This window comes from Hemitrygon akajei, chromosome 6 (genome assembly GCF_048418815.1).
Source record: "Hemitrygon akajei chromosome 6, sHemAka1.3, whole genome shotgun sequence".
Classification (NCBI taxonomy): domain Eukaryota; kingdom Metazoa; phylum Chordata; class Chondrichthyes; order Myliobatiformes; family Dasyatidae; genus Hemitrygon; species Hemitrygon akajei.
In genome coordinates, this window is record NC_133129.1 from 19145171 (window position 1) to 19171142 (window position 25972).

A 25972-nucleotide genomic window follows, 5' to 3' on the forward strand; every position below is an offset into this window, starting at 1 on the left:
TGCTTGCTAGCCTGCTTTCATATTTCATCATTTCCCTCCTAAAGATTCTTTCAGTTGATCTTGGTAGGGTTTTAAAAGCTTCCCCATCTTCTGTCTTCCCACTCATTTTTGCTTTGTTGTATGTCCTCTCTTTTGCTTTTACCTTAGCTTTGACTTCCCTTGTCAGCCACGGTTGTACTATTTCCCCATTTAAGTATTTCTTCATTTTTGGAATACATCTATTCTGCTCCTTCCTCATTTTTCCAGGAACTCACACCATTGTGGCTCTGCTGTCATTCCTGCTAGCAAATTCTTTAACTTTACTTTGGCCCACTCCTCTCTCATACCACTGTAATTTCCTTTACTCCACTGAAAGGCTGCTACATCAGACTTTACTTTCTCCCTATCAAATGTCAAGTTGAACTTAATCATATTGTAATTACTGTCTCCGAGAGGTTCTTTTACCTTAAACGCACCTATCACCTCCAGTTCATTACAAAACATCAAGTTCAGTATAACTGATCCCCTATTAGGCTCAATGACAAACTGATCTAAAAAGCCATCTCTTAGGTGTTCAACAAACTCACTTTCCTGAGATCCATGACCAACCTGATTTTCCCAATCAACCTGCAAGTTGAAATCTCCCACGATAAACATAACATTGCTCTTTTGACATACTCTTTCTATTTCCCATTCAAATCTGTTGTCCACATCCAAGCTACTGTTGGGAGACTTGTATATAAGCACCATCAGGGTCCTTTTACCCTTGCAGTTTCTTAACTCAACCCACAAGGATTCAAATTCTTCTGATCCGATTTCACATCTTTCTACTGATTTGATGCCATTCTTTACCAGCAGAGCCACACCACCCCCTCTGCCTACCTTCCTATCCCTCTGATACAATGTGTAGTCTTGGTCATTTGGCTCCCAACTACAACCATCCTTCAGCCATGAATCAGTGATTACCACATCATTCCTTTGTCCTTATGTCCACCAGTGCAACATGATCATCCACCTTATTTCTTATACTCTGTGCATTGAGATATAACACTTTGAGTATCATATTTACTATTTTGGTTTCTGCATCCCAAATGCACCGATACTCATTCTGCTGGTCTACAATTACATCCTATCATCTGCCTGTCCTTCCTGACAGCCTGACTGAATTCTATCTTTGCTTTTTTACCATCCCTCCTTTCCTGAGCCACTTCACTCCAGTTCCCACCCCAATGCCAGATTACCTTAAACCCTCCTCAACAGCTCTAACAAACCCACCCATGAGAATATTGGTCCCATTTGGGTTCAGGTGCACTCATCACTTTTATGCAGGTCATACCTCCCCCAGATCCCAATGATCCAGGAACCTCAGTCCTGCCCCGCTGCACCAGCATCTCAGCCACACATTAATCTGCCAAAACATTCTGTTTCTACTCTCACTGGCGCATGGCACAGACAGCAATCCAGAAATTATATCCAGATTTAATCCAGATTTCTAACCTAGCTCTCTAAATTTTCTTTTCAGGACCTCCTCTTCACATTTTGTTCCTATGCCATTGGTACCAATATGTACCAAGACATCTGGCTGCTGTCCCTCCCCCTCCAAAATGTTGCGGACACAATCCGAGATGTCCCTGACCCTGGCACCTGGGAGACAACGTACCATTCAGGCATCCCGTTCACATCCACAGAATGTTCTACCTGTTCCCCTGACTAATGAGTCCCCTATCACTACTGCTGCCCTCTTCTTCCTCTTTCCTGTGCAACCCGTCTCTTTTGAACAGGTCATACCTCCCCCAGAAGAGATCCCAATGATCCAAGAACCTGAAACATCAAAGGGAGGCAATGGGCGGGCAAGGAGATGAGGTGAGGCAGGGAAAAGGGGATGGGTAATAGTGAAGGAGGGGGTAGGGTGGGAACCACTGCAGAATGTTCATGCCATCAGGTTGGGGGCTACACAACCAGAATATAAGGAGTTGTTCCTCCAATCTAGGTGTGGTCTCATTGCAATAGTGGAGGAGGCCATGGATGGACACAGTGGAATTAAAATAGGTGGCCACTGCGAGATCCTGCTTTTTCTGGCAGATGGAGCATAGGTGCTCGGCAAAGCGGACTCCCAATCTACGTCACGTTATGTAGGGGGCCACATCAGGAGCAGCAAACACAGTATATGACCCCAACAGACTCACAGTCGCCTCATCTGGAAGGACTGTTTAGGGCCCTGAATGGTAGTGAGGGAGGAAGTGTAGGGACAGGTGTAACACTGCTTCTGCTTGTAAGGATAAGTGACAGGAGGGAGATCGTGGGGATGGATGAATGGACAATGGAGTCATGTAGGGATTGATCCCTTTGGATAGTGGGGGTGGGGTGGGGAGAGGGAAAGGTATATTTGGTTGTGGGATCCTGTTGAAGGTGGCAGAAGTTCCAGAGAATTATATGCTGGATGCAGAGGCTGGTGGGGTGGTAGGTGAGGACAAGAGGAACCCTATCCCTGATAAGGTGGCTGCAGGATAGAGTAAGAGCCCAAAATGTCAACTAGACATTTGAAGCTGCCTGTCCTGCTGAGTTCCTCCAGCATTTTGAGAGCATTGCTTGGATTTCCAGCGTTTGCAGATTTTCTCTTGTTTGAGAGTTATAGGGAAGTAGCCACCCCTAGGTTGCAGGAAGTGAGTAGTTGGGTGACTGTCAGGAGAAATGGAAATGTGAACAGGCAGTTTGTGCAGAGCACCCCTGTGGCCATTCCCCTCAATAGTAAGTACACCATTTTGGATTCTGTTGTGGCACACGACTTCCCAGGGAATGCCACGGAGACCGAGTTACTGGCACTGAGCATAGGTCTGTGGTGCAGAAGGGAAAGAGGGCAGCGGTAGTGATGGGGACTCATTAGTCAGGGGAACAGGTAGAACATTTTGTGGATGTGAACAGGATGCCTGAATGGTACGTTGTCTCCCAGGTGCCAGGGTCAGGGACATCTCGGATTGTGTCTGCAACATTTTGGAGGGGGAGGGAGAGCAGCCAGATGTCTTGGTACATATTGGTACCAATGGCATAGGAACAAAATGCAAAGTTGTCCTGAAAAGGGAATTTAGAGAGCTAGGTAGAAGCTGAGAAGCAGGACATCCAGGGTAATAATTTCTGGATTGCTTCCTGTGCCATGCGCCAGTGAGGGTAGAAACAGGATGTTTTGGCAAATTAACGTGTGGCTGAGAAGCTGGCGCAGGGGGCAGGACTTGAGGTTCTGGGGTCATTGGGATCTCCTCTGGGGGAAGGCAGGACCTGCATAAAATTGATGAGTTCACCTGAACCTGAACGGGACCAATATTCCCATGGGTAGGTTTATTAGAGCTGTTGGGGAGGGTTTAAACTAACTTGGTAAGGGAGTGGGAACTGGATTAAAGGGACCCAGGAAAGGATGGATGGTAAAAAAGGAAAGATGGGAGTGGGACAAACAGTCCATAAGGAGTGTGTATATATAACTCACGGAAGATTGCCTGTCCTTCCCTCAGCTCCCAGTGAGAGTGTCTCTGTGATGACTGGAACCGAGGGAGCTTCGGCCACGTTACCCTGTGTGTTCACACGGCCTCGGCAGAGCCTCACCGCACACACGGTGACGTGGATGAGGAAGGATCCCTACCGACACATTGTCACCTTCAGGTGTATTCGAAATGGATCATGGGCAGCGGAAAGTGGAGTGACTCGGTACGAGCTCGTCAGGAACCCAGAGGGGGGAAACATCTTGATCAGGATAAAGCAGCTGAGTGAGGGAGACAGTCACAGCAACCTGTGTCTGGCTGAGTTTGGGAAAGGGAAGCATGATTATTCATCCTACGTCAAACCCCCATTTAACCATGTGATCCAGAGTGAGATCCGACTGCAAGTAAGAGACCATTGACACGTTCTGGAGGGGACGGGGTGGGTTTTGGGGGCAGCAAGTGAAGCCTGCTACCATTATCCTTTCTCTACTCAACCCTCACTCCCGGGTTTATCTGTCTGTCCCCGAGTGAGATCTGACTGTAGATCAGACCCAGAAAAGAACCCGTCGCCACATTCAAGCTCAAGTTTAATTGTCAATCAGCCACACGCGCATACAGCAAAACAAAACAGTGTTCCTCCAGGGCCTTGCCTGAGCCTGGGAGGAATGAGTGGAGTTCTAACGGAGGATCAGGAAGCTTCCCAGAGAAGACACACACTCAACGTTTCAGGAAGAGTTTCTTCCTTTCTGCCGTCGGATTTCTGAATGGAAAATCGGAAAAGTGAGGACCAGCTCACTTTGTTTCCTTTTTTCCCTCTTTTTGTGATATTTATTTAATATAAAATTATACATGTAGGTATATATTTCTTATTGAAATTTACAGTTTTTTATTAATATGTATTGCAATGTATAACAGGGTGTCAGGGTGAAGATATGTCTTTACCAAAGGAGGTGTAAGACACTCCTACCCTCCACTAGCCTTCACTTTACCCTTGGGCGAGGTGTAGCCCCTGCTTCGCCCCCGATTGGGTTCACGTGAATCCATGGGATCAGGTGGTGGATGGTCATACAAGCAGCTGGTGCAGATCACAAATTCTAGTTATGCGACCACTGACACCAGGCAGACAATCTCTGACGAGTATTGATAATGGCTGGACTCACCCGTCCTGTACAGACACTGCTCAGAAGAAGGCGATGGAAACCACTTTTGTAGAAAAATTACCAAGAACAATCATGGTCATAAACAGGAGAAAATCTGCCGTTGCTGGAAATCCAGAGCAACACACACAAAATACTGGAGGAACTCAGCAGGTCGGGCTGCGTCTATGGGGAAAGGATCAAAGGTTCATTTTATTGTCAAAGTTTGCATGTAGAATACAACTCTGATATTCATCTTCTCCAGATAACCATGGTATCCAGAAAAACCATGGGATTCAATACCCCCACACAAAACGGAAATAGAAAAATCTCGCAACCTCAACCCCCCCACCTCCCTCCCTCGCACAACAGCCAACAGATCGCCCACCTGGAAGATGATCGTCAGAAGATCAAAAGCCCCAAGACCCCAATCCCCTCCCTCACAAAAAATACAGTGCCGACAGCACCAAACCCAACACCCTCTCCCCACACAGATTTAACACAACCCGACCTTTTTGTACAGGTCACACCTGCCCCAAAAGAGGTCCCAATGATCCAGAAATCTGAATCCCTACCCCCTGCTCCAATCCCTCAGCCACGCATTTATCCTCCACCTCACTCTATTCCTGTGCTCAGTGTCACATGGCACAGGCAGTAATCCCGAGATGTGGTCCTGCTTCTCAACTTCCTCCCTAACTCCCTGTAGTCCGCTTTCAGGACCTCCTCCCTTTTCCTACCAGTGTCATTGGTATCAATATGTACCACGACCTCTGGCTGTTCTCCTTCCCACTTCAGGATAACGTGGATGCGATCAGAAACATCCTGGACCCTGGCACCATCGAGGCAAACTACCATCCGTGTTTCTTTCCTGCGTCCACAGAATCACCTATCTGACCCCCTAATTATGGAGTCCCCAATCACTGCTGCCATCCTCTTCCTTTCCCTACCCTTCTGAGACACAGGGCCAGACTCTGTGCCAGAGACGCGACCACTGTTGTTTCCCCCTGCTAGGCTGTTCCTCCCAACAGTACTCAAACAGGAGTACTTACTGTTAAGGCGAACAGCCACAAGGGTACTGTCTAGTATCTGGCTCTTGTCCTTCCCTCTCCTGACTGTTACCCATTTACCTAACTCTCGAGGCCCTGGTGTAACTACCTGCCAAAAGCTCCTCTCTATCACCTCCTTGCTCTCCCTGACCACACGAAGGTCATCGAGCTGCAGCTCCAGTTCCCTAACACGGTCCCTAAGAAGCTGCAGCTCGACACACCTGGTGCAGATGTGGCCGTCCAAGAGGCTGGGAGTCTCCAGGACCTCCCACATCGGACACCGAAAACAGAACACCGGCTTCACACACATTCTTCCTGTCTGTATTCTACACAGATACCTACCTGGCCTCGACCCATTACCGCCGAAGCCCTGTTGAGTCAAAGCCTTCCTCGTCTGTTTCCCTCTACTATAGTGCCTGCTCTGTAAAGCTGTCTCCTTTTAAACTCCTCCCGCTGTTCTCACTGGCTGACGTCCACGCGCTTGCGCACTCGTGCCCCGATCAAACCGCTGAAGGAATTGATTTAATACTGGATTTGTTCTGATGGAAGACTGGAGGGACTGGGTGTGTTCTGAGTGTAGATCGCAGACACTATTTTTTCTGAGGAAAGATTGGTCGGACTGGGTCTGTTCTGATGGGAGATTAGAGAGTCTGGCTTTATTCTGAGGTGAGATCAGAGACAATTTCTTTTTTCATATAGGATATTAGAGAGATTGGATTTGTTCTGAGGGGAGATTAGAGAGATTGGATTTGTTCTGATGAGTGGTTGGACAGACTGGGCTTGTCCTGAGGAAAGTGTGTTGGAAACATAGGAAGATAGAAAATCTACAGTGCATTATAGGCCATTCGGCCCACAATGTTGTGCCGACCATGTAAACTACTTTAGGCACTGCCTAGAAGTTCCCTTCCACATAGCGCTCTCTTTTTCTGAGGAGGAAGTGAAGTGAGATTGGAGAATCAGGGTCTACTCTGTGGACTGTTACACGAAGCACCACTTGTAACGATGATCAGTGTGGTACAGAGAATCTGCATTTACTGATGAGCAACTTCACAACTGAAAAGAATGTGGGTTCTCCAACTAACTACCTGTGTGCACCCTACTGGGATCCCTGACCCTCCATGAATAGTGAATGAAGAGGAAAGCAATTATCTGGGAAATGAGTCCACGCTGGCTAGGTGTTCCTCATGGTCTCGATCTCCACATGTCCTCCTTATCCGTGATGGTTGTTCTCTGACTGCGGGAGAGTTATGGCTCCTACGTATTTGGAGCTCCTGAATCTTATACTGTTCCTCATCAATTGAACTGGTGGATCTCCATCTCTTTGGCTCAAGGTCACCTGACCTAGGTGGGTCACCTTCTTACTGGTCATTGTACAGGGTTACAACCAACATTGTTTCCTGGTCCTGCCCACCCCAGACTTGTGTATTTGAGTCTTTCAACTCTGACTGGTCCAAACCCATTAAACTAGGCGACCCAGACAGAGTCTAACGAGATTACAGATTGATTCTTTGGTAGGTCCGGCATTTTACATAATAAGTAGCTACTCCTCCGAGAATGGGCTCAGGTTCAGCAGGTCCTTAGGGTCCTGAAGTTTCTTATTTCCACTTTCAGTTGCTCTGATTAGATTATCCAAGAGCAAGAATATAGTTCAGAATCCACAAAATGGGGGCTGAGGGAACAAAGACAACTGGTCTGTCTCCTTCCCCTGACCTTGATTCATCAAATCCACTAATTGTAGACTGTAGTTTCTTCTGGCCAACATCTTCCTCCTCTTCATCCAAAGATATTTATCTTGAGATCATTATCCTCCTCTCATTCAGATGACTGCCCATAGGACTGCCTTGTAGGTGTGTAACACTTACATTCTATAAATAATATTAACATTTACTAACTTCACCCACTTTATACTGACAATCGTCTCTGCTTTTTCATGAAAAACTTATCCTCGATTTTTTTTTCCATTATTGCATCTTCTCAGTTGATATACATTGAGCAATACAATTATCAGGGGACGTAAAGTTAGTATTGCAGCAGTATGTGATACTATTCTTACCCATGGATGTATTTGAACATTTGTCCTCCAATTCCAAAACTTACTCCATAAAGCCTGGTGACTCAATATTTCATTTGCTTCTCCAGCGTGTGTTTTAATTACTTTAGTGTGTTTAGTCCATCGATGGATTATCTCCGTTTCCTCTGCCACAACACGTGTCCAGTCTGCAGTCAAGTGAGGAATTGGTGGCAACTCAGTAACAACACAGTCTCACAGATATTGATCTGTATCTGTGCATCGAGTCTTGAAGTTCTCCCCCTGGCTGAGGCAAAGTTCATCCTCCAATGGCCAGGTCTAAACTCACATTCCCTCTTGTGATATTGTGACTTTCCAAAGGGCATTGTTTCCATCCCTTGGTATAACTTGTGGCCCCTGTTGCTATGTAATATGTCTGTCCCACCAATGTATATTGTAAGAAAGCCGAGTTATTCACAGGCAAAATAGACAATGAATAATTTTGATAAGTACAGTTTTTAAGCTTCTGCTTTGTCATTTCTTCGGGACAAGACCAGTTGTCTCCCCCTTGATAGCATCTTCATAAATTGCTCCCTTTCCCAGTATCATTCATAACAGTAGCATATATCAGTGGGTTACTTAAGGATATCTATGTATTCTGATGATACTTTCCAACATTGTGAACATTTTTTCAAAGTGTAGGTTGAATTATTTCCATATGGGGAAAATATGGAATACCGCTCTGACATTAAAAAACCTTCCTTTACCATCATCACGGGTATCGAGTTCTCTGTTGGTTACCGTAAGGCTTCTGATATGATACAATGGCACCCTTTCTCCAACCCATTCTTTTAGATGCTCATCTGAGACCCAGTTTGCTCCTTGATGTGAATCAAGTTGCAACAAATTAGTGCCAGTCATGGTGAGCAACCAACTAGCATACGTAGCACGGATCTCAGTTTTCTGTATTTCCTTAGACGTGAGGTCTATGTGGTCAGTAATCGGATTTGTTGTATCATGAAGGGGCTACAGAAATTTACCAGTATCAGGGTTACCTGGATGCATCTCAACCAATCTGATTAGTTTGTACCCGATCTCTGTAATTCTCTCCAGTAATATCCCTTATTTTCTGCTGGAGGGACCGTGTCTGGTTTTCTAATTCTGCTATATCGAGGCTGTTGACTGTTGCTACCCCTGATGCATAACCTACTCCCACTAATTCCAGTAGTCCTCCTTCCTACTGTTTTTGACTGACCTAACCTCGCTCTGCTTAGTTGTCTCTCATAAGGGTGAGTAAATAATTGTTTTGTTGTAGGTGAGCACTATTCAGGCACCATTATTTCAGTTAGATTAAAAATTATCTACGAGCGCTCGTGCCCTGGTACCAAAGTGTCAAATTCCCCTGTATCTCCTAACACTAAACCTGTCCCATTTGTGTTACGCTGGGTCTCACTACATTTAGGCTCTGGTGTAGTTTCCATCACTTGTGGGTATGGAGTAGAGATTTTTCTAATAGTTTTGAAAACCTGGAAAGGGCCTGGCCACTGACAAAATCTGAAATATTTAAATATTCATAATATTAAAATTATTTTGTGCATATGTTCTACTTGTTTTTCTAGACAAACCAGTCCAGACTCCCAGTTGTCTTTGGATTCAAGGCATCCATTTTTCCTCACCCAATTTTGCTTTGGGATAGGAGAGACAAACACTGACATATCTTCCTTTCCCTTTGATTTTTTTGACAAAATTCCCCTGGTTCTCAGGATGTGGAAAATGAAAATCACCTCCTTGAGTGGGCATGTTCCCATCTTCTTGGAACAGTTGTTCCATCCTCAAGTCCCCCAAATCAGGACTACCATGTACATCAATTGTTATGTGCTGATGGTGATCACATTCCTGTTTCTCCCCCACCAATTTCAGCTGGTTGATATGGTACCAGCCATTTTTGAGAAGTCAGCACTGTACCCTGAAGGGTTTGATTTGTCTATAATTTCATAGGGCCCTGCAAACCTTGGATTTAAAAATGAGTGGGTTGGTGTATTCTAGTCATCACTCTTTGTCATGCGTTTAATTCCATGGGACTGACTTTTGAGTCAAAGCCGGCTTTACTCTGTTGCTTCTTCTTTCCTATTTGGTAGGCTGCCGCATAACTGACCTCTTTCACTGTCTCTACCAATTGTTGTACCACTTTTCTGACACAAACCCATTGATATCAGGTTCTGACAAATCTAATCCTAACAACTCCTCCTTTCATATCCCTTCCGGTCATGAGTTTATATGGGATATAACCAGTTGAAGACGCCACTGTATTCCTTATTATCATCAAGGCATAAGGAAAATCTAATTCTAACTCCTCTAATCCTCTAATGTCCCTTCTGGTCAACCATTGCGGACTCCTCTGTTAAATCCATAACCTTAATCTGTTTTCCCTTCTGCCTTCCAGACTCCCAACCTGTAGCTGCCATTTCTGCCCAATAAAAGCACCTTGCTTCGCCAATTCATCAGCCTTTCTATTTCCCTCAGGAGATGATTTAGAGTGGGACTTCACCTTCATGACTCCATATTATTTTCCCTTTGCCTCTTCAGATATATATTGTAATAAAGCAGCAGATGGGAGGGGCCTCCCATTAGCTGAAACAACCCCCCTTGTTGTGTTCAATTTCTGTTTCTCTTGTTTTATGGCCCCCTGTGGATTGTTATTGTACAGTCTGTTATTAAAGTTATTGCTCACGGCTGAATCGTCTCCACTGCTCTGCTTTCAGGATAAGCCTCCTCGACATTCCCTGACACAAAGTACGTTCGTCACTGAGTTGATGATCTTCCAGCAGACTTGTAGTCTGCCGGGGTACACCCGTACATCAGAGAGTCAGTCCACTGTTACACAGCTTCTGGGAATGAACTGTAACACGGGCTCTTGCATCTACTCCACATCCTCTCAGCAAATCCACAGCTGGGTGACCTCAGAAATGCGATTCTAAAAATTTATTGCACAAACAATTTACAAGAATAAACTTTTTTACATCACCATAAGACTTAGCAGCAGAATTAAGCAATTCAGCCCATCAAGTCAGCGCCACCATTCCATCATGTCTGATTTATTTTCCATCTCAACCCCATTCTCCTCCCTTCTCCCCACAACCTTTAACTCCCTGACTAATCAGGAACCTATCAAGTTCTGCTTTAAATATGCTCAATGATTTGGCCTCCACAGCTGCCTGTGGAAATGAATTCCACAGATTCAGCACTCCCTGGCTAAAGAAATTCCTCCTCATCTCTGTTCTAAATTGCCGTCCTTCTATTCTGAGGCTGTGCCCTCAGTTCCAAGACTTCCCCACAATTGGAAACATCCTCTCCAGGTCTCTCAGTATTGTATGGGTTTCAGTGAGATCCACTGCACCCCCCAACATTCTTCTAAACTTCAGTGAGTACAAGACCAGAGTTATCAAACACCATAGACAGCACCCTGTCTGGGTGCATCTCAGCTCGATGTGGTACATCTCTGTCTGTGACACAAGAAACTGTTTATTTCGATGAATGTGTGACTGATAAAGCCAATCTGTAACTTTATCTTGCACAAGTCACTGATAGTTCTGTGTTGTTTTTCCTACCGCAATGAAAGAGGAGATATTTCCAGTTACTTCCTCATTTACCACATCCCCAAAAGGCAAGTTCAGTCTTTTCAGCTGTGAAACTATTTGGCATTATTATTATCACCAATCAGACCAAACCCAGTCCGTCCGATCCCCCCTCAGACCAAACCCAGTCCGTCCGATCTCCCATCAGACCAAACCCAGTCTGTCCGATCTCCCATCAGACCAAACCCAGTCTGTCCGATCTCCCCTCGGACTAAACCCAGTCTGTCCGATCTCCCCTCGGACCAAACCCAGTCCGTCCGATCCCCCCTCAGACCAAACCCAGTCCGTCCGATCTCTCCTCAGACCAAACCCAGTCTGTCCGATCTCCCCTCAGGCCAAACCCAGTCCGCCCGATCTCCCCTCGGACCAAACCCAGTCCGTCCGATCTCCCCTCGGACCAAACCCAGTCCGTCCGATCTCCCATCGGACCAAACCCAATCTGTCCGATCTCCCCTCGGACCAAACCCAATCTGTCCGATCTCCCCTCGGACCAAACCCAGTCTGTCCGATCTCCCCTCGGACCAAACCCAGTCTGTCCGATCTCCCCTCGGACCAAACCCAGTCTGTCCGATCTCCCCTCGGACCAAACCCAGTCTGTCCGATCTTCACTCAGAACAAACACAGTCTCTGTCATCTCTCCACAGTCTCTCATCAGTACAAACTCACTCTCTGAAAACACCTCAGTCACTCCAGAAAACAAAGCCAGTCTCCCTCTGATTTCACCTCAGAGCAAACCCAGTCCTGGGGGGAGCGGGGGGTGGGGGGGTGGAAGGTGAATATGGAGGTAGTGATTGGCATGAATCAGCAGATGAAGCTACTAGATATGGTTACGATAATTATAAAATACCATTTCCCTAGGAATTCTCACCGACCCCCTACCATAGGGAGTCAGTGCTACCGTCTGCACGATTGGCACCCCTCATTACTCTCAGAGAGGAGGGAGCAGGACAGCAAATCAAACTCAGACTGTAACATACACCACACTGTTCGGTGTACAGCAACTTAAAGATATTGCTCAGGATATCAGGACACGTGTGCTCAGAGACGATACTCAAGAGCTTTTCCAAGCAACTAGCCATCAGAGAGAGCTTCAAGGAAAGGAGATTGATTATAATGTGTCCCATCCAAATATGCACTCGGCTTTGCCGGATCTACAATGAGATGGTGGGGAACTGAAGAACGCAATATTGACTGCTATGGGTGTTAACAGAGGGGACCCAGTCGACGCACTAGACAGATTTTACCAGAGGAGAGGGGAACATCCCACTGCATTTGCATCCCATTTATGGACGGTGTTCCAAGGAGTGTAGGAACAGCAGTAGAGTGCGGCCATTTAGACGGTTGTGGATACTGGCGTCTCACTATACCGTTCAATCTAAAAAGGCACTGGAAATATTTGATCCTTCTGAACCCACACATACTGAGGCATGGTCACTGAGGAAAATGTGTAGAGCAAGGGAAAAGGAGATACAGAGACCATCTAAACTCCCTAATGGGAAGGTGATGCCTGTTAAAAGTCAGGCACCTGCCTGGAGAAATGAGGATAGGAGACCCACCCCGAGGGCCTCTCTGCCACACCATCAAGGGGCAAGGAAGGGCAGAGGAAATGGAACAGGGTCGGGAACAGGGAGAACTGAAGGTAGAGTAATTAAACGCTGTAACTGTGGCCAAGAGGGACACATGAAGACAGAATGTCCAAACCTGAGACAGGAAAGAGCAGAACAATGCAGTTTGTCTTTGGAGGGGCCAGAAAGACGGAGCCCACAAAATAACATGGTGGAGACACCACCATCCAGGGAATTGTACCCTGAGCCTGAATGATGGTGTCAGGCCTCACCAACATGGTTGTGACACAAGGTGGGATGAAACCGGAAGACCTCGAGTGAGTGGTAGGGTCGGAGGCCGCCCTGTTACCTTTTTATGGGACACTGGAGGATACCGAACCACCGTCAACACCACTAATGTAAATAACGTAAATTGGGAGATACAAGGTAGAGTTATCCTCATTGGATTCTCAAACATCCACAAGTGGGACGTGTGAGTGTGCCATTGGAATTAAGGATAGGAGACATAGCATCGAAACATTCAACAGTGCTGGTGGAATTACCCAGGGAGCGGGAACATCATTTACTGGGGACTGATTACTTTGCCAAAGTGGGACTTTGTTTTGATCCAGTTAATTGTATGATTTGGCAGATGCCAACTGTCATGAATAACATACACCACATACAGATCCCGGCAGGAGAATATCGGATAGAATATGCACAATGGATGAAATGTGGATAAAACTGGGGGAGATGAGCAATGATCAGAAGGTGCAGTAAATGATTGCACAGAACTCGGGGGCATTTGCAAGACACAAGCATGACTGTGGAAAGATGGCCGGCAGTGTGTGCATACAAGGTCCAGACCCCAAAGCACCGAACCAATATGAGTTTCCAAAAAAACAGAGGAAGATGTCGGCAAGGGAATACAGAGTTTGCTACAACAAGGGGTACTGAGGCCAGTAGCCTCCACGAATAACTCACCCATATTGCCCGTGAGGACACCAGATGGTAGTTGGAGGTTGATTATCGAGAGGTGAATAAAGTAACTCGGTTAACAGCCCCAACTGTAGCAACTAACCCGGAAACTGTGGTCAAACAGAATGAAATTGCACAATGGTTCACAGTTTTAAACATAAATAATGGATTTTGGTCATGGTCAAGTTTGCATTTGCCTTTCAGAGACAGCAGTATACGTGGACTACCCTACCACAGGGGTTCCATAATTCCCCATCTGTATGTCACCAGCGTTTAGCGGAAAGGTTTAAACGGTTTTTCAAAACCCGAGTGCTTGATACAGTACATAGAAGATCTATTCCTGCAGATTGAAACTAAGCAGGAACATTATCAACTATTGACAGAACTGCTGCAATTATTAGCAACACAAACAAAATGCTGGAGGAACTCAGCAGGCCAGGCAGCATCTTATGGGAAAGAGTACAGTCAACATTTCAGGCTGAAACCCTTCAGCGGGACTGGAGGGAAAAAGCTGAGGAGTAGATTTAAAAGGTGGGGGGAGGGAGAGAGAACCACCAGGTGAAACATGGAGGGAAGGGATGAAGTAAAGAACTGGGAAGTTGATTGGTGAAAGAGATAAAAGGCCATGGAAGAAAGAAAAAGGGGGAGGAGCACCAGGGGGAGGTGATGGGTGGGAAAGGAGATAACATGAGAGAGGGAAAAGGGTTGGGAAATGTTGAAGGGGCAGGGGGGGGGGGGCTATTACTGAAATTTTGAGAAATCAATGTTCATGCCATCAGGTTGGAGGCTGCCCAAACAGAATATAAGGTGTTATTCCTCCAACCTCAGTGTGGCCTCATCATGACAGTGGAGAAGGCCATGATTGACATATCGGAATGGGAACGGGAAGTGGAATTAAAATGGGCTTCCACTGGGAGATCCCACTTGTTCTGGCAGATGGAGTGTAAACACTCGGCAAAGTGGTCTCCCAATCTACATTGGGTCTCACCGTTGTACAAGAGGCCACACCAGGATCATCGAACACAGTATATGATGCCAACAGACACACAGGTGAAATGTTGCCTCACCTGGAAGGACTGTTTAAGCCTTAAATGGTGGTAAAGTAGAAGGTGTAGGGACAGGTGTAGCACTTGTTCCACTTGCTAGGATAAGTGCCAGGAGAGAGAAGAGTGGGGAGGGACGAGTGGAGAAGGGCATCACATAGGGAGCGATCTCTGCAGGAAGCAGAAATTGGGGGGAGGGAAAGATGTGCTCTGTGGTGGAATCCCATTGGAGGTGGGGGCAGTTTCGGAAAATTGTGTGTTTTTGAGTTTTCTCCTTGTTTAGAAAATAGTCTGCACATTTATTTCTTTTACCATGACCATGCATTTTCCAATGTTGTATTTCATTTGCCAATTGCTTGCCCATTCTCCTAATCTGTCTAAGTCTTTCTGCAGCCTATCTGCTTCTTCAACACTACCTGTCCCTCCACTAATCTTCGTATCATCTGCAAATTTGGCAACAAAGCCTTCTATTCCATCATCTAAATCATTTATACACAGCATAAAAGGAAGTGGTCCCAAAACCGGCCCCTGTGGAACACCATTAGTCACTGGTAGCCAACAACTAAAGAATCTTTAATTTCCACTCTCTTCCTCCTACCAATCAGCCAATGCTCTAACCAGGCCAGAAGCTTCCCTGTGATACCATGGCTCTTAACTTGGTAAGCAGTCTCACGTGTGACACCTTGTCAAAGGCCTTCTGAATATCCAAATATACAACATCCACTGCATCCACTTTATCTATCCTACATCTAATCTCCTCAAAGAATTCCAACAAGCTTGTCAGGCAAGATTGTCCCTTAAGGAAACCATGCTGACTTTGTCCTATCTTGTCCTGTGTCACCAAGTACTGCATGAGCTCAGCCTTAACAATTGACTCCAACATCTTCCCAACCACTGAGGTCAGGCTAAACGGTCTATTGTTTCCTTTCTGCTGACCCCTCCTTTCTTAAAGAGTGGAGTGACATTTCCAATTTTACAGTCTTCCGGAACCAGGCCAGAAATATCATTACAAATGCCTCTTCAATCTTTACCATTACCTCTCAGAACCCTAGGGTGCAGTTCATCTGGTCCACGTGACTTATGTATCTTTAGGTCTCTCAGCTTTTTGAGCATCTTCTCCCTGGTAATAGTAATTGCACTCGCTTCTCTTCCCTCACACTGTTCAACCCCTGGCTCACTGCTAGTGTCTTCCAAAATACTCATTTAGTTCACCTGCCATCTCCTTATTATCTCTCTGGCCTCATTTTCTAGTGGTCCTGTATCTACTCTCATCTCTCTTTTATGTTTTATGTATTTGAAAACAGCTTTTTCTATCCACCTTGATACTGTTCGCTAGCTTGTCGTTTATTTTGTCCCCCCCCCCCCCCCGACCGATGATTCTTTTAGTTGATTTCTGCAGGTATTTAACAACTTCCTAATTTTCTATTGTCATCTTGGACAACCTCCACATCTGTTCCCCTGATGGAGATGGGAATGCAGGGTGCTTTCACCTTCCTGAACTCCACCACCAACTCCTTTGTCTTGGTGATGTTGAGCTGCAGGTGATCCAGCCCACACCACTCAACAAAGTTGTCCCCCACTCTTCTGTACTCAGCCTCTTGCCCTCTCTTTTGCTTTTACATTAGCTTTGACTTCCCTTGTCAACCACAATTGTATTATTTTGCCGTTTGAGATTTGCTTTGTTTTTGGAATGCATCTACCCTGCACCTTCCTCATTTTTCCCAGAAACTCGTCCAAATTCCAACTACTATTCGGAGGCCTGTATATAACTGCCATCGGGGTCCTTTTACCCTTGCAGTTTCTTAACTCAACCCACAAGGATTCAGTATTTTCCAATCCAATGTCACATGTTTATATTGATTTGATGCCATTCTTTACCAGTAGAGTCACACCACCCCCTCTGCCTCCCTTCCTATCCCTCTGATACAACGTGTAACCTCGGACATTCAGCTCCCAACTACAATCATCATTCAGCCATGATTCAGTGATGGTCACAACATCATACCTGACAATCTGTAATTGTACAACAAGATCATCCACCTTATTTCTTATTCTCAGTACATTGTGATATAACACTTTGAGTACTGTATTTGCTTTTGGGGCTCATCAGCCTTCGACGGCAGCCTGCCGAGGACAAGGAAAACTCTGATTTTAAGCCTTCATTATTTGTGGCCGTACCCACCCATGGGAAAGGCTTCGGGAGTAAACCCCGAGGAAGAAATCTGTAGCCGGGGTCCCTAAGGCAGCTTAATATTTGTTTACAGCTTCATTCTGGCAACCCCTGTGATGACACTGGTGCCAGGCTGTATCGGGTTTGCCCTTCCCTTGGACTCCATCAGTGACGTGGAGATGGGGAACCCGCTGCATGGGAAACAGCTGATTCTTCAAATCTTCCCACCCAGGCTTACACCCTGGAGAGGACACAGTCCACCAGAGGCACAAACCCATCATCCCCTGGGATTGACGGCTGCCTACTGTATTTGCTACCCTTTTTGATTCTGCACCCCTAATGCACTGACACTCACCCTGATGGCTGCCTGCCCTTCCTGACAGTCTGACTGCATGCAATCTTTGCTTTTTTACCATCCATCCTATCCTGAGTCCCTGAACTCCAGTTCCCATCCCCCTGCCAAATTAGTTTAAACTCTCCCCAACAGCTCTAACAAACCTGCCAGTGAGAATATTGGTTTCCCTTGAGTTCAGGTGCAACCCGTCACTTTTGAACAGTGTCATACCTCCCCCAGAAGAGATCCCAATAATCCAAAACCAAAGTCCTGCCCCCTGCACCAGCTTCTCAGCCACACGTTGATCTACCAAATCATCCCGTTTCTACCATCACTGCCGCGTGGCACAGGCAGCAATCCAGAGATTACTACCCTGGAGGTCCTGCTTCTCAGCTTTCTACCGAGCTGTCTAAATTCTCTCTTTGCTTTTCTTTCCGATGTCATTGGTACCAATATGTATCAAAATGTCTGGCTGCTCTCCCTCCCTCTACATAAAGCTGTGGACACAATCTGTGATGCCCCTGACTCTGGCACCTGGGAGGCAACATAGCATCTGGGTGTCCTGTTCACATCCACAGAATCTTCTGTTTGTTCCTCTGAATATCGGAAGCAGTTTTGGGCCCCTTATCTTAGAAAGGATGTGCTGAAACTGGAGAGGGTTCAAAGGAGGTTCACGAAAATGATTCCAGGATTGAATGGCTTGTCACATTAAGAGTGGTTGATGGCTCTGGGCCTGTATTCCCCAGAATTCATTAGAATGAGGAGTCACCTCATTGAATCCTACCGAATGCTGAAAGGCCTCAATAGAGTAGATGTGGAGAGGATGTTTCCTGTGGTGGGGAGTCTAAGACCAGAGGACACAGCCTCAGAATAGAGGGGCATCCTTTTAGAATAGAGATGAGGGGGAATTTCTTTTGCCAGAGAGTGGTGAATCTGTGGAAACTGTTGAAATAGCAGCTATGGAGGCCGAGTCATTATGTACATTTAAGACAGAGGTTTGTTCCCCCTCTCCAAGCATCTGATGAACCCAAAGGAATGGCAGAGACTGGTACAGTTTGGCACCAGTTGCATCGCAGGAGTTGCCAGTCAGTGTTGAACTTAATGTAGAGCTGCCTGATGGACTCCAGCTCCAGAATTTCACCTTGGTTGTTTACTCCCGAAGCCTTCCTCATGAGTGAGTACAGCCACAAGGGGTGGAGATGTGAGATCAGAGTTTTCCCTCTCCTAGATGAGCTGCCAACAATGGCTGACGGGCCCCATCTGCCCTAAGTGACTGGTTTTAAAGTGTCAGTAACCCACATATGCCCCTTCTCCTGTCATTAGAAACGGTTCCTCTGGGTTTAGTAGCTGAGCCACACGTGAAGGCCAGGAGCTGGACTTGGTTGTCAGAGGCTATTTGAGGCACACGCCATTGGGAGCGTTTAATAGGTAGTGGGAGCTTGTCCGTATTACCACCCTCAGCTATAACAACATTAACCCTTTACAACGGGTAGTCAAAACTGCCCAACGCATCGCTGGCACCAGCCTACCCAGCATCAAACTCATATATACACAGAAAGGTGCCAATAAAGGGCAGGTAACATCATGAATGATCTCACACCCACTCCCCCCTCGCTCATGGACTGTTTGTCCCACTCCCATCAGCACCACACCAGGACCACCAGACTCAAAAACAGTTACCTTCCCCAAGCAGCAAGTCTGATCAACCCCTCCCGTCGCCACACCCCCACCACCACCACTTCATCATTTCCTGACAGTCACCTTATGTACACACACTCCTGTGTCTCGTGTCACTTTATGGACACACAATTGATCTGTGTATAGAAACTATCTTATGCGTCTATTCTTATTTTGGGTATTTTTTGTATTATTGTGTTCTTTATCTCAGTTTTTTTTCAAGTTGCTTCGAACCCAGAGTAACAATTATTTCATTCTCCTTTACACTTGTCTACTGGAAATGATATGAAACAATTTGAATGTTGAATGTTGAATCCGGGGTTCCTGCAGTGTGTTTTGTTTCCAGCATCTGCAGTCTCCTGTGCCCCTGTGATGATGGTCACACTGCCTTCAGTGAAACCCCGGACACTAACTCCTCCTGTGTCCAGTTACCTGCAGGACCTCTTCCTCCTGGTCAGTTCTCCCCCTCCAGTCCCGTACTTTATGGTCTCTTTCCCTTTGACCTCACCCACTAATTGCAATTGCCAGATCCATGTATCTTATCCCTGTTCACTCTAGGAATTGGACCGTAAGGTCACAATATATAGGAGCAGAATTAGGCCATTTGGTCCATCGAGTCTGTTCCACCATTCCATTATGGCTGATATAGTTTTCCCTTCAACCCCATTTTCCTGCCCTCTCTCTGTAAGCTTTGATACACTTACTAATGAAGAAACTATCAGACTCCGTTTTAAATATACACAGTGACTTGGCTTCCCACAGTCGTCTGTGGCAATGAATTTCACAGAATCACGACTGTCTGGCTGAAGAATGTCTGATACCAGAGGGTGTGTGATTCAGCTGGGAGGGAGTAAGTTCAAAGGGGGTGTGGGGACAAATTTATCTTTACAGAGAGAGTGGTGGGTGTGCAGAACGCACTGTTGGGGTGATGAGGGGGAGACAGATTCCGTAGAGGCGTTTAAGAGACTCTTGGACTGTTGCATGAATTGTGGTTTGGGATATAGACTTGGTGTAGCAGAAGCAGTTAGTTGGTTTAGTTAAACATTTAATTACGAGTTTAAGTAGTTTGTGGACTGAAATGTCTTTTCCTGTGCTATACTGTTCTATGACTTTCTATCTAGCCTCCTGCAGAATTCTCTGGAAATTCTACAGTTCCGTGCAAAAGTCTTAGACACCTATATATAGCTGGGGTGCCAAAGACTTCTAACTAACTTCGACAGTTCCTGAAAATGTTTTTTTGAGGAAGTGAAGCAGCAAATCGAGCAGCTTCTGTATTTCAGCGAGAGAATAAAGAAAGAACTGAAGTGTGAGAGGACTCCACACTGAAGCGCTGGAAATGCTCTCTCTCCGGGTTTGTCTCTGCACGGTCCTGTTGTCCGTCTCAGTCCGGGGATACAGTAGGTGTTTTCCATTGTCCCCTATCTCCCCGTTGTCTCTCTCCTAAAGGCTCGTTTTACTTTGTGGTGCAGCGCGATCTATTTGGACGTTGGTTCTGCCAGTGGAGGGTTGGCGTTGGGACCCTGTCCTTCCCTGAGTGCTGGGGTGGACTGCCTTCTGGTGACGATGAACCCCAGTACTATTGGGAAGAGACGTCCAAGTTTGATGCCCAGTTAAAGGCCGGGCACAATTCCAAGCCTGGGTGGTGATGAATTTGGAGCGAAGCTGTAGTTTGGTGGTTAGCGTGATGCTTTACATTCCCTGTGACCCAGGTTCAATTCTCGCCGCTGTCTGTACGTTCTTCAGTTCTGAATGCTATTTGCTTATTTTTATTGTTTTCACAATCTTTCCCCTTTGCACATTGGCTGTTCGACGGTCTTCAGAATCAGAATCAAGCTTAATATCACCGACATATGTTGTGAAACTTGTTGACTTTGTGGCGGCAGTACAATGCAATACCTAATAACAGAGAAAAACTGAACCACAGTAAGTGTATATATGTGTATAAAGTAGTTAAATAATAGCACAAAAACAGAAATAAAAAAGTAATGAGGTAGTATTCAGGGTTCGTTGTTCATTCAGAAATCAGATGGCAGAGGGAAGAAGCTGTTCCTGAATCGCTGAGTGTGTGTCTTCAGGCTCCTGTACCTCCTGCCTGGTGGTAGCAATGAGAACAGGGCATGTCCTGGGTGATGGGGGTCCTTAATGATGGATGCTGCCTTTCTGAGGCACCACTCCTCGAAGATGTGTTGGAAACTACGGAGGCTAGAACCCATGATGGCGCCGAATAATTTTACAACTCTCTGCAGATTCCTTCCATCTTATGCTGTAGCCCCCCACCCCCCCATTCCAGGTGGTGATGCAGCCAGTCAAAATGCTCCCCACCGTACGCCTGTAGAGATTGGCGAGTCTTTTACGTAACATACCAAATCTCCTCAAACTCCTGGTGAAATATAACCGCTGTCGTACCTTCTTTGTAATGACATCGACATGTTGGGACCAGGTTCGGTCCTCCGATGTTTTGAAACACCCTGGAATTTGAAACTGCTCACTCTCTTCACTTCTGATCCCTTGATGAGGATTGGTTTGTGTTCCCTCGTCTTACCCTTCTGAAGTCCACAGTCAGCTCTTTGGTCTTACTGATGTTGAGTGCAAGGTTGTTGCTGCGACACCACTCCACTAATCGGCATATCTCACTCCTGTACGCCCTGTCATCACTACCTGAGATTCTACCAACAATGGTTGTATCATCAGCAAATTTATAGATGGTGTTTGAGCCACACAGTCATGGGTGCAGAGAGATTAGAGCAGTGGCTAAGCACACATCCTTGACGTGCACCAGTGTTGATTGTCAGTGAGGTGGAGATGTTATTAGCAATCTGCACAGATTGTGGCATTCCGGTTAGGAATTCGAGGATCCAGTTGCAGAGGGAAGTACTGAGGCCCAGGTTCGGTAACTTATCGATCAGGACTGAAGCAATGGTGGGTTCTTTTGTGTTTCTTTGTTCTGTGGCTGCTTGTAAGGAGACAAATCTCAAGGTTGTATGGTGTATATATACATTGAACTCTGAACTCCCTGTGACCACATGGGTTTCCTCCAGGTGCTCTGGTTTTCTCCCACGATCTACTGGTTGGTGCTTCTCCATGGATTGTCACCTTGATGTGGTGGAGAAGCTTGTGTGGCCCTGAGATCCCGAGAGCGATGCCGTCTGGAGCTATGCTCCTGGTAGGGTCACCCATGGTGGTAAGGTCGAAGGTGAGGTCCCTGATAAAGAACAATCCAACCAAGAGCTCACCGGTAGAACAGGCGGACGAAGTTACTTCAAACTCAATGGCTGTGAAAGCGGATGAAGGCTGTAACAAATCCATCAGCTCCAATCGTCATGGTTTCCAAGACATTGGAATCAGTTGGTTGATTTGTGAAGTATCGTGTGCTTCTTGGAGTGCAACATCAAGTTTACATTAAACAAATACATGCACAGGCATCTTCGCTCTGTGGATCAACAGAACAAAGACCATCATCCTCGACGTTGAGGGATAGCCACGACTGGTTGGTGGGTTAACTGGTCATTGTGAATTGTCCCGTGATTAGGCTCGGGTTGTTGGGCATGACGGCTCAAAAGGCCAGAGGGGGCCTATTCTGCATTGTGTCTCAGTAAATGAATATACTTGGGAAGGGAGCCTGCGGGTGGTGGTGTTCACATCCACCCGATACCCTGATGTGGAGAGGTGCTGGCTGCTGGAATAGCAGGGCGAGTAACTGCGTTGCGTGTTGTAGACGGCGCACACCGCGGCCACTGTGCGCTGGCGGTGGAAGGAGGGAGTACTGACTGGGTGCTCAAGTGGTCACTGTTGTCCTGGGTTGTGTGATGTTGTAGTTGTACAAGATGTTGGTGAAGACATATTGAGTACAGAGTTGGGATGTTATATTGACGTTGAATAAGAATAACATAATAATTTATAATACGAAAGAACACATTAAGTATTAGTACATTAGACAGCTTATATACATGGATTGATTGTATATACATAAAGTTCCATATGAATGACAACTTTATCATTTCCTGTCAGTCACCTGAAGTACAGACACTCCTGAGCCTGGAGTCACTTTATGGACATAAAGTCTATCTGTCAATCTATATATCAATCTATGTATAGAAACTATCATATGTACAATGTTTATATTTACTGTGTTATTATTATTGTGCTCTTTATTTTATTATATTTTTGTGCTGCATTGGATCCAGAGTAACAATGGTTTTGTTCTGCTTCACACTTGTGGCCATCTATTGAATACCAAAAGGACGCAGAGAACGCTGGACGGTCCAGCACAGTACAGACCCTTCAGCTCTCAATGTTGCTCCAATCTTTTATCCTGCTCCAAGATCAATCTAACCCTTCCCTCCCACATAACCCTCCATTTCTCTTTCATCAATGTGTCCATCTAAGTGTCCCTAATGTCTCAGCCTCTGCTACCACCAGGATGTTCCACACACCCACCACTCTCTGTCGAAAACTTACTCCCTATACTTTCTGCCAGTCACCTTAAAATTAGACCCTCTCATATTAGCCAGTTCTGCTCTGGGAATGTAAGTAACTCTGTCTTGTTGGACATGGTCATAGTTTGACCCCCATCTCAACCTTCCAATGAAGCCTTGTTGTTTATAGAGTCATAGAGAAGTACAGCACTGAAGCAGGCCCTTTGGCCCATCTAGGCCATGCCAAAACAATTTAAACTGCTTACTCCCTTCGACCTGCACTGGGACCATAACCCTCCATATTCCTTCAGTGTACCTGTCCAAACTTTTCTCAAAGGTTGAAATCGAGCTCTGTGCACCATTTATACTGTCAGCTCATTCCAGTCTCACCACCCTCTGAGTTTCTCTTAAAATTTTCACCTTTCACCCTTTACCCGTGACCTCTGTTTGTAGTCCCACCCATCCTCAGTGGAAAAAGCCTGCTTGCATTTACCCTATCTGTAAAGGATGCAAGAACTCCAGGCGTGTGGTTAGATCGAGGGAAGCTAAACATTGATGTTTGCAAAACTGTCACAGATTCCACTGAAATGCATTGAAGCAAGAGGTTTCACTGCTTGATTGCATTGTGCGCTGGTTGTAGCCCTTTTAAAAGGCCATTCTGCCCATTGACCTCAGTCTGGCTCCATGCAAAAGCACAAACAGAAAAGATTTGGCAGATGCTCGAAATCCACAGCAACATAAAATGCTGGAGAAACAGCAGGTCAGGCAGAATCTATGGAGGGGAATAAACTGTTGAGGTTTTGGGCCAAGGCCTTTCGTCAAATTCCATACAGACGACTGTGGGAATTGAACCCAGGTCGCTGGCTCTGTAACAGCGTAACACTAACTGCTGTACTACTGTAGCAACTCAAAATTTTAGAAGGATTTATTATCCCTCTTCACCCCATTTTCGTGCCTTCTCCACATAACCTTTGATGCCTTTAGAAGTCAAAAACCTATCAACCACTGCTTTAAATACACCCAATGACGGCCTCCACAAACATTTGTGGCAATAAATTCCACAGATTCAACACCTTCTGGCTAAAGACATCCCTCCTCATCTCCATTCTAAAGGTACATCCCTCTAAGCTGAAGCTGTGCCCTGTGGAGTAACACACAGGAAATGCTGGAGGAATTCAGCAGATCAGGCATCAACTACTGAGAGGAATGTACAGTCATCGATTTGGGCTGGAAAGGATGGGGGCAGTCCACAATATCCTGAAATGGGAGGGTGAGCAGCCAGAGGTCGTGGTACATATTGGTACCAACGACAAAGGCAGAAAAAGGGTGGAGGTCCTAAAAACAGAATACAGGGAGATAGGAAGGAAGCTGGGAAGCAGGAGCTTGAAGATAGTAATCTCGGGATTGCTGCCTGTGCCACACGACAGTGAGTATAGGAATAGAATGAGATGGAGGATCGATGTGTGGCTGAAGGATTTTTGGATCATTGGGACCTGTTCTGGGGCAGGTATGACCTGTACAAAAAGGACGGGTTGCACTTGAATCTGAGGGGGACCAATATCCTGGTGGGGAGGTTTGCTCAGGCTTTTGGAGAGGGTTTAAATGAGATTTGCAGGGGGGTGGGAACCAAAGTGAAGCGGCAGAGGATGGGGAGGTTGGAGCACAAGTAGAGACAGTAGTGAGTTTGTGAGGAAGGATGGGCAGATGTTAGATCGAAGATGCACTCAGCCTTTTGGTTTGAGATGTGTCTATTTTCATGCAAGGAGTATCATAAACAAGGCCGATTAACAGAGCATGGATCAGTACATTGACATTGTGGCCATTACAGAGACTTGGATGTCTCAGGAATAGGAATGGCTGCTGAGTATGCCAGGCTTCAGATGTTTCAAAAAGAACAGAGAGGGAGGCAAAAGAGCTGGGGGCATGACATTGCTAATTAGGGATAGTGTCATGGCTGCAGAAAAGGAGGAAGTCATGGAGGGATGGTCTACTGAGTTAGTGTGGGTGGAGGTCACAAACAGAAAGGGGCAATAACTCTACTGGGTGTTTTTATAGACCCTACAATAGTAACATGGATACCGAGGAGCAGATAGGGAGACAGATTATTTTATTAATAGGGTTGTTGTGATTGGTGATTTTAACTTTCCTACTATTGACTGGAATCTCCCTAGAGAGAGGGGTTTAATGGGGTGGAGTTTGTTAGGTGTGTTCAGGAAGGCTTTCTGACACAATATGTAGATAAGCCAACGAGAGGAGAGGCTGTACTCGATCTGGTATTGGGAAATGAACCTGGTCAGGTGTCAGATCTCTCTGTGGGAGAACATTTTGGAGATAATGAGCACAACTCTGTCTTCTTCACCATAGTGCTGGAGAGGGATAGGAACAGACAATTTGGGAAAACACGTAATTGGGGTCGGGGGAAATATGATGCTGTTAGGCAGTGTGATGAACCCCTAGGTTTATCTTGTCGTGGACTGTCATTTTAAGAGAGAGTGCCTGAGTGACGTCAGCCGCCAGCTTTCTCGGCTCCTGTTTGA

General features: G+C 46.1%; 1 protein-coding gene across 1 annotated transcript in view; it reads left to right on the forward strand.

Moving 5' to 3' along the window:
• Positions 1 to 20290: 20290 nt before the first annotated feature.
• LOC140728890 (uncharacterized) overlaps positions 20291 to 25972 on the forward strand; it is a 96510-nt gene continuing 90828 nt past the window's right edge. Inside the window, exon 1 of the mRNA XM_073047967.1 lies at positions 20291 to 20417. Within this exon, the coding sequence (XP_072904068.1) occupies positions 20357 to 20417 (61 nt within the window). The 5' untranslated portion in view covers positions 20291 to 20356. The remainder of the gene's footprint in view (positions 20418 to 25972) is intronic.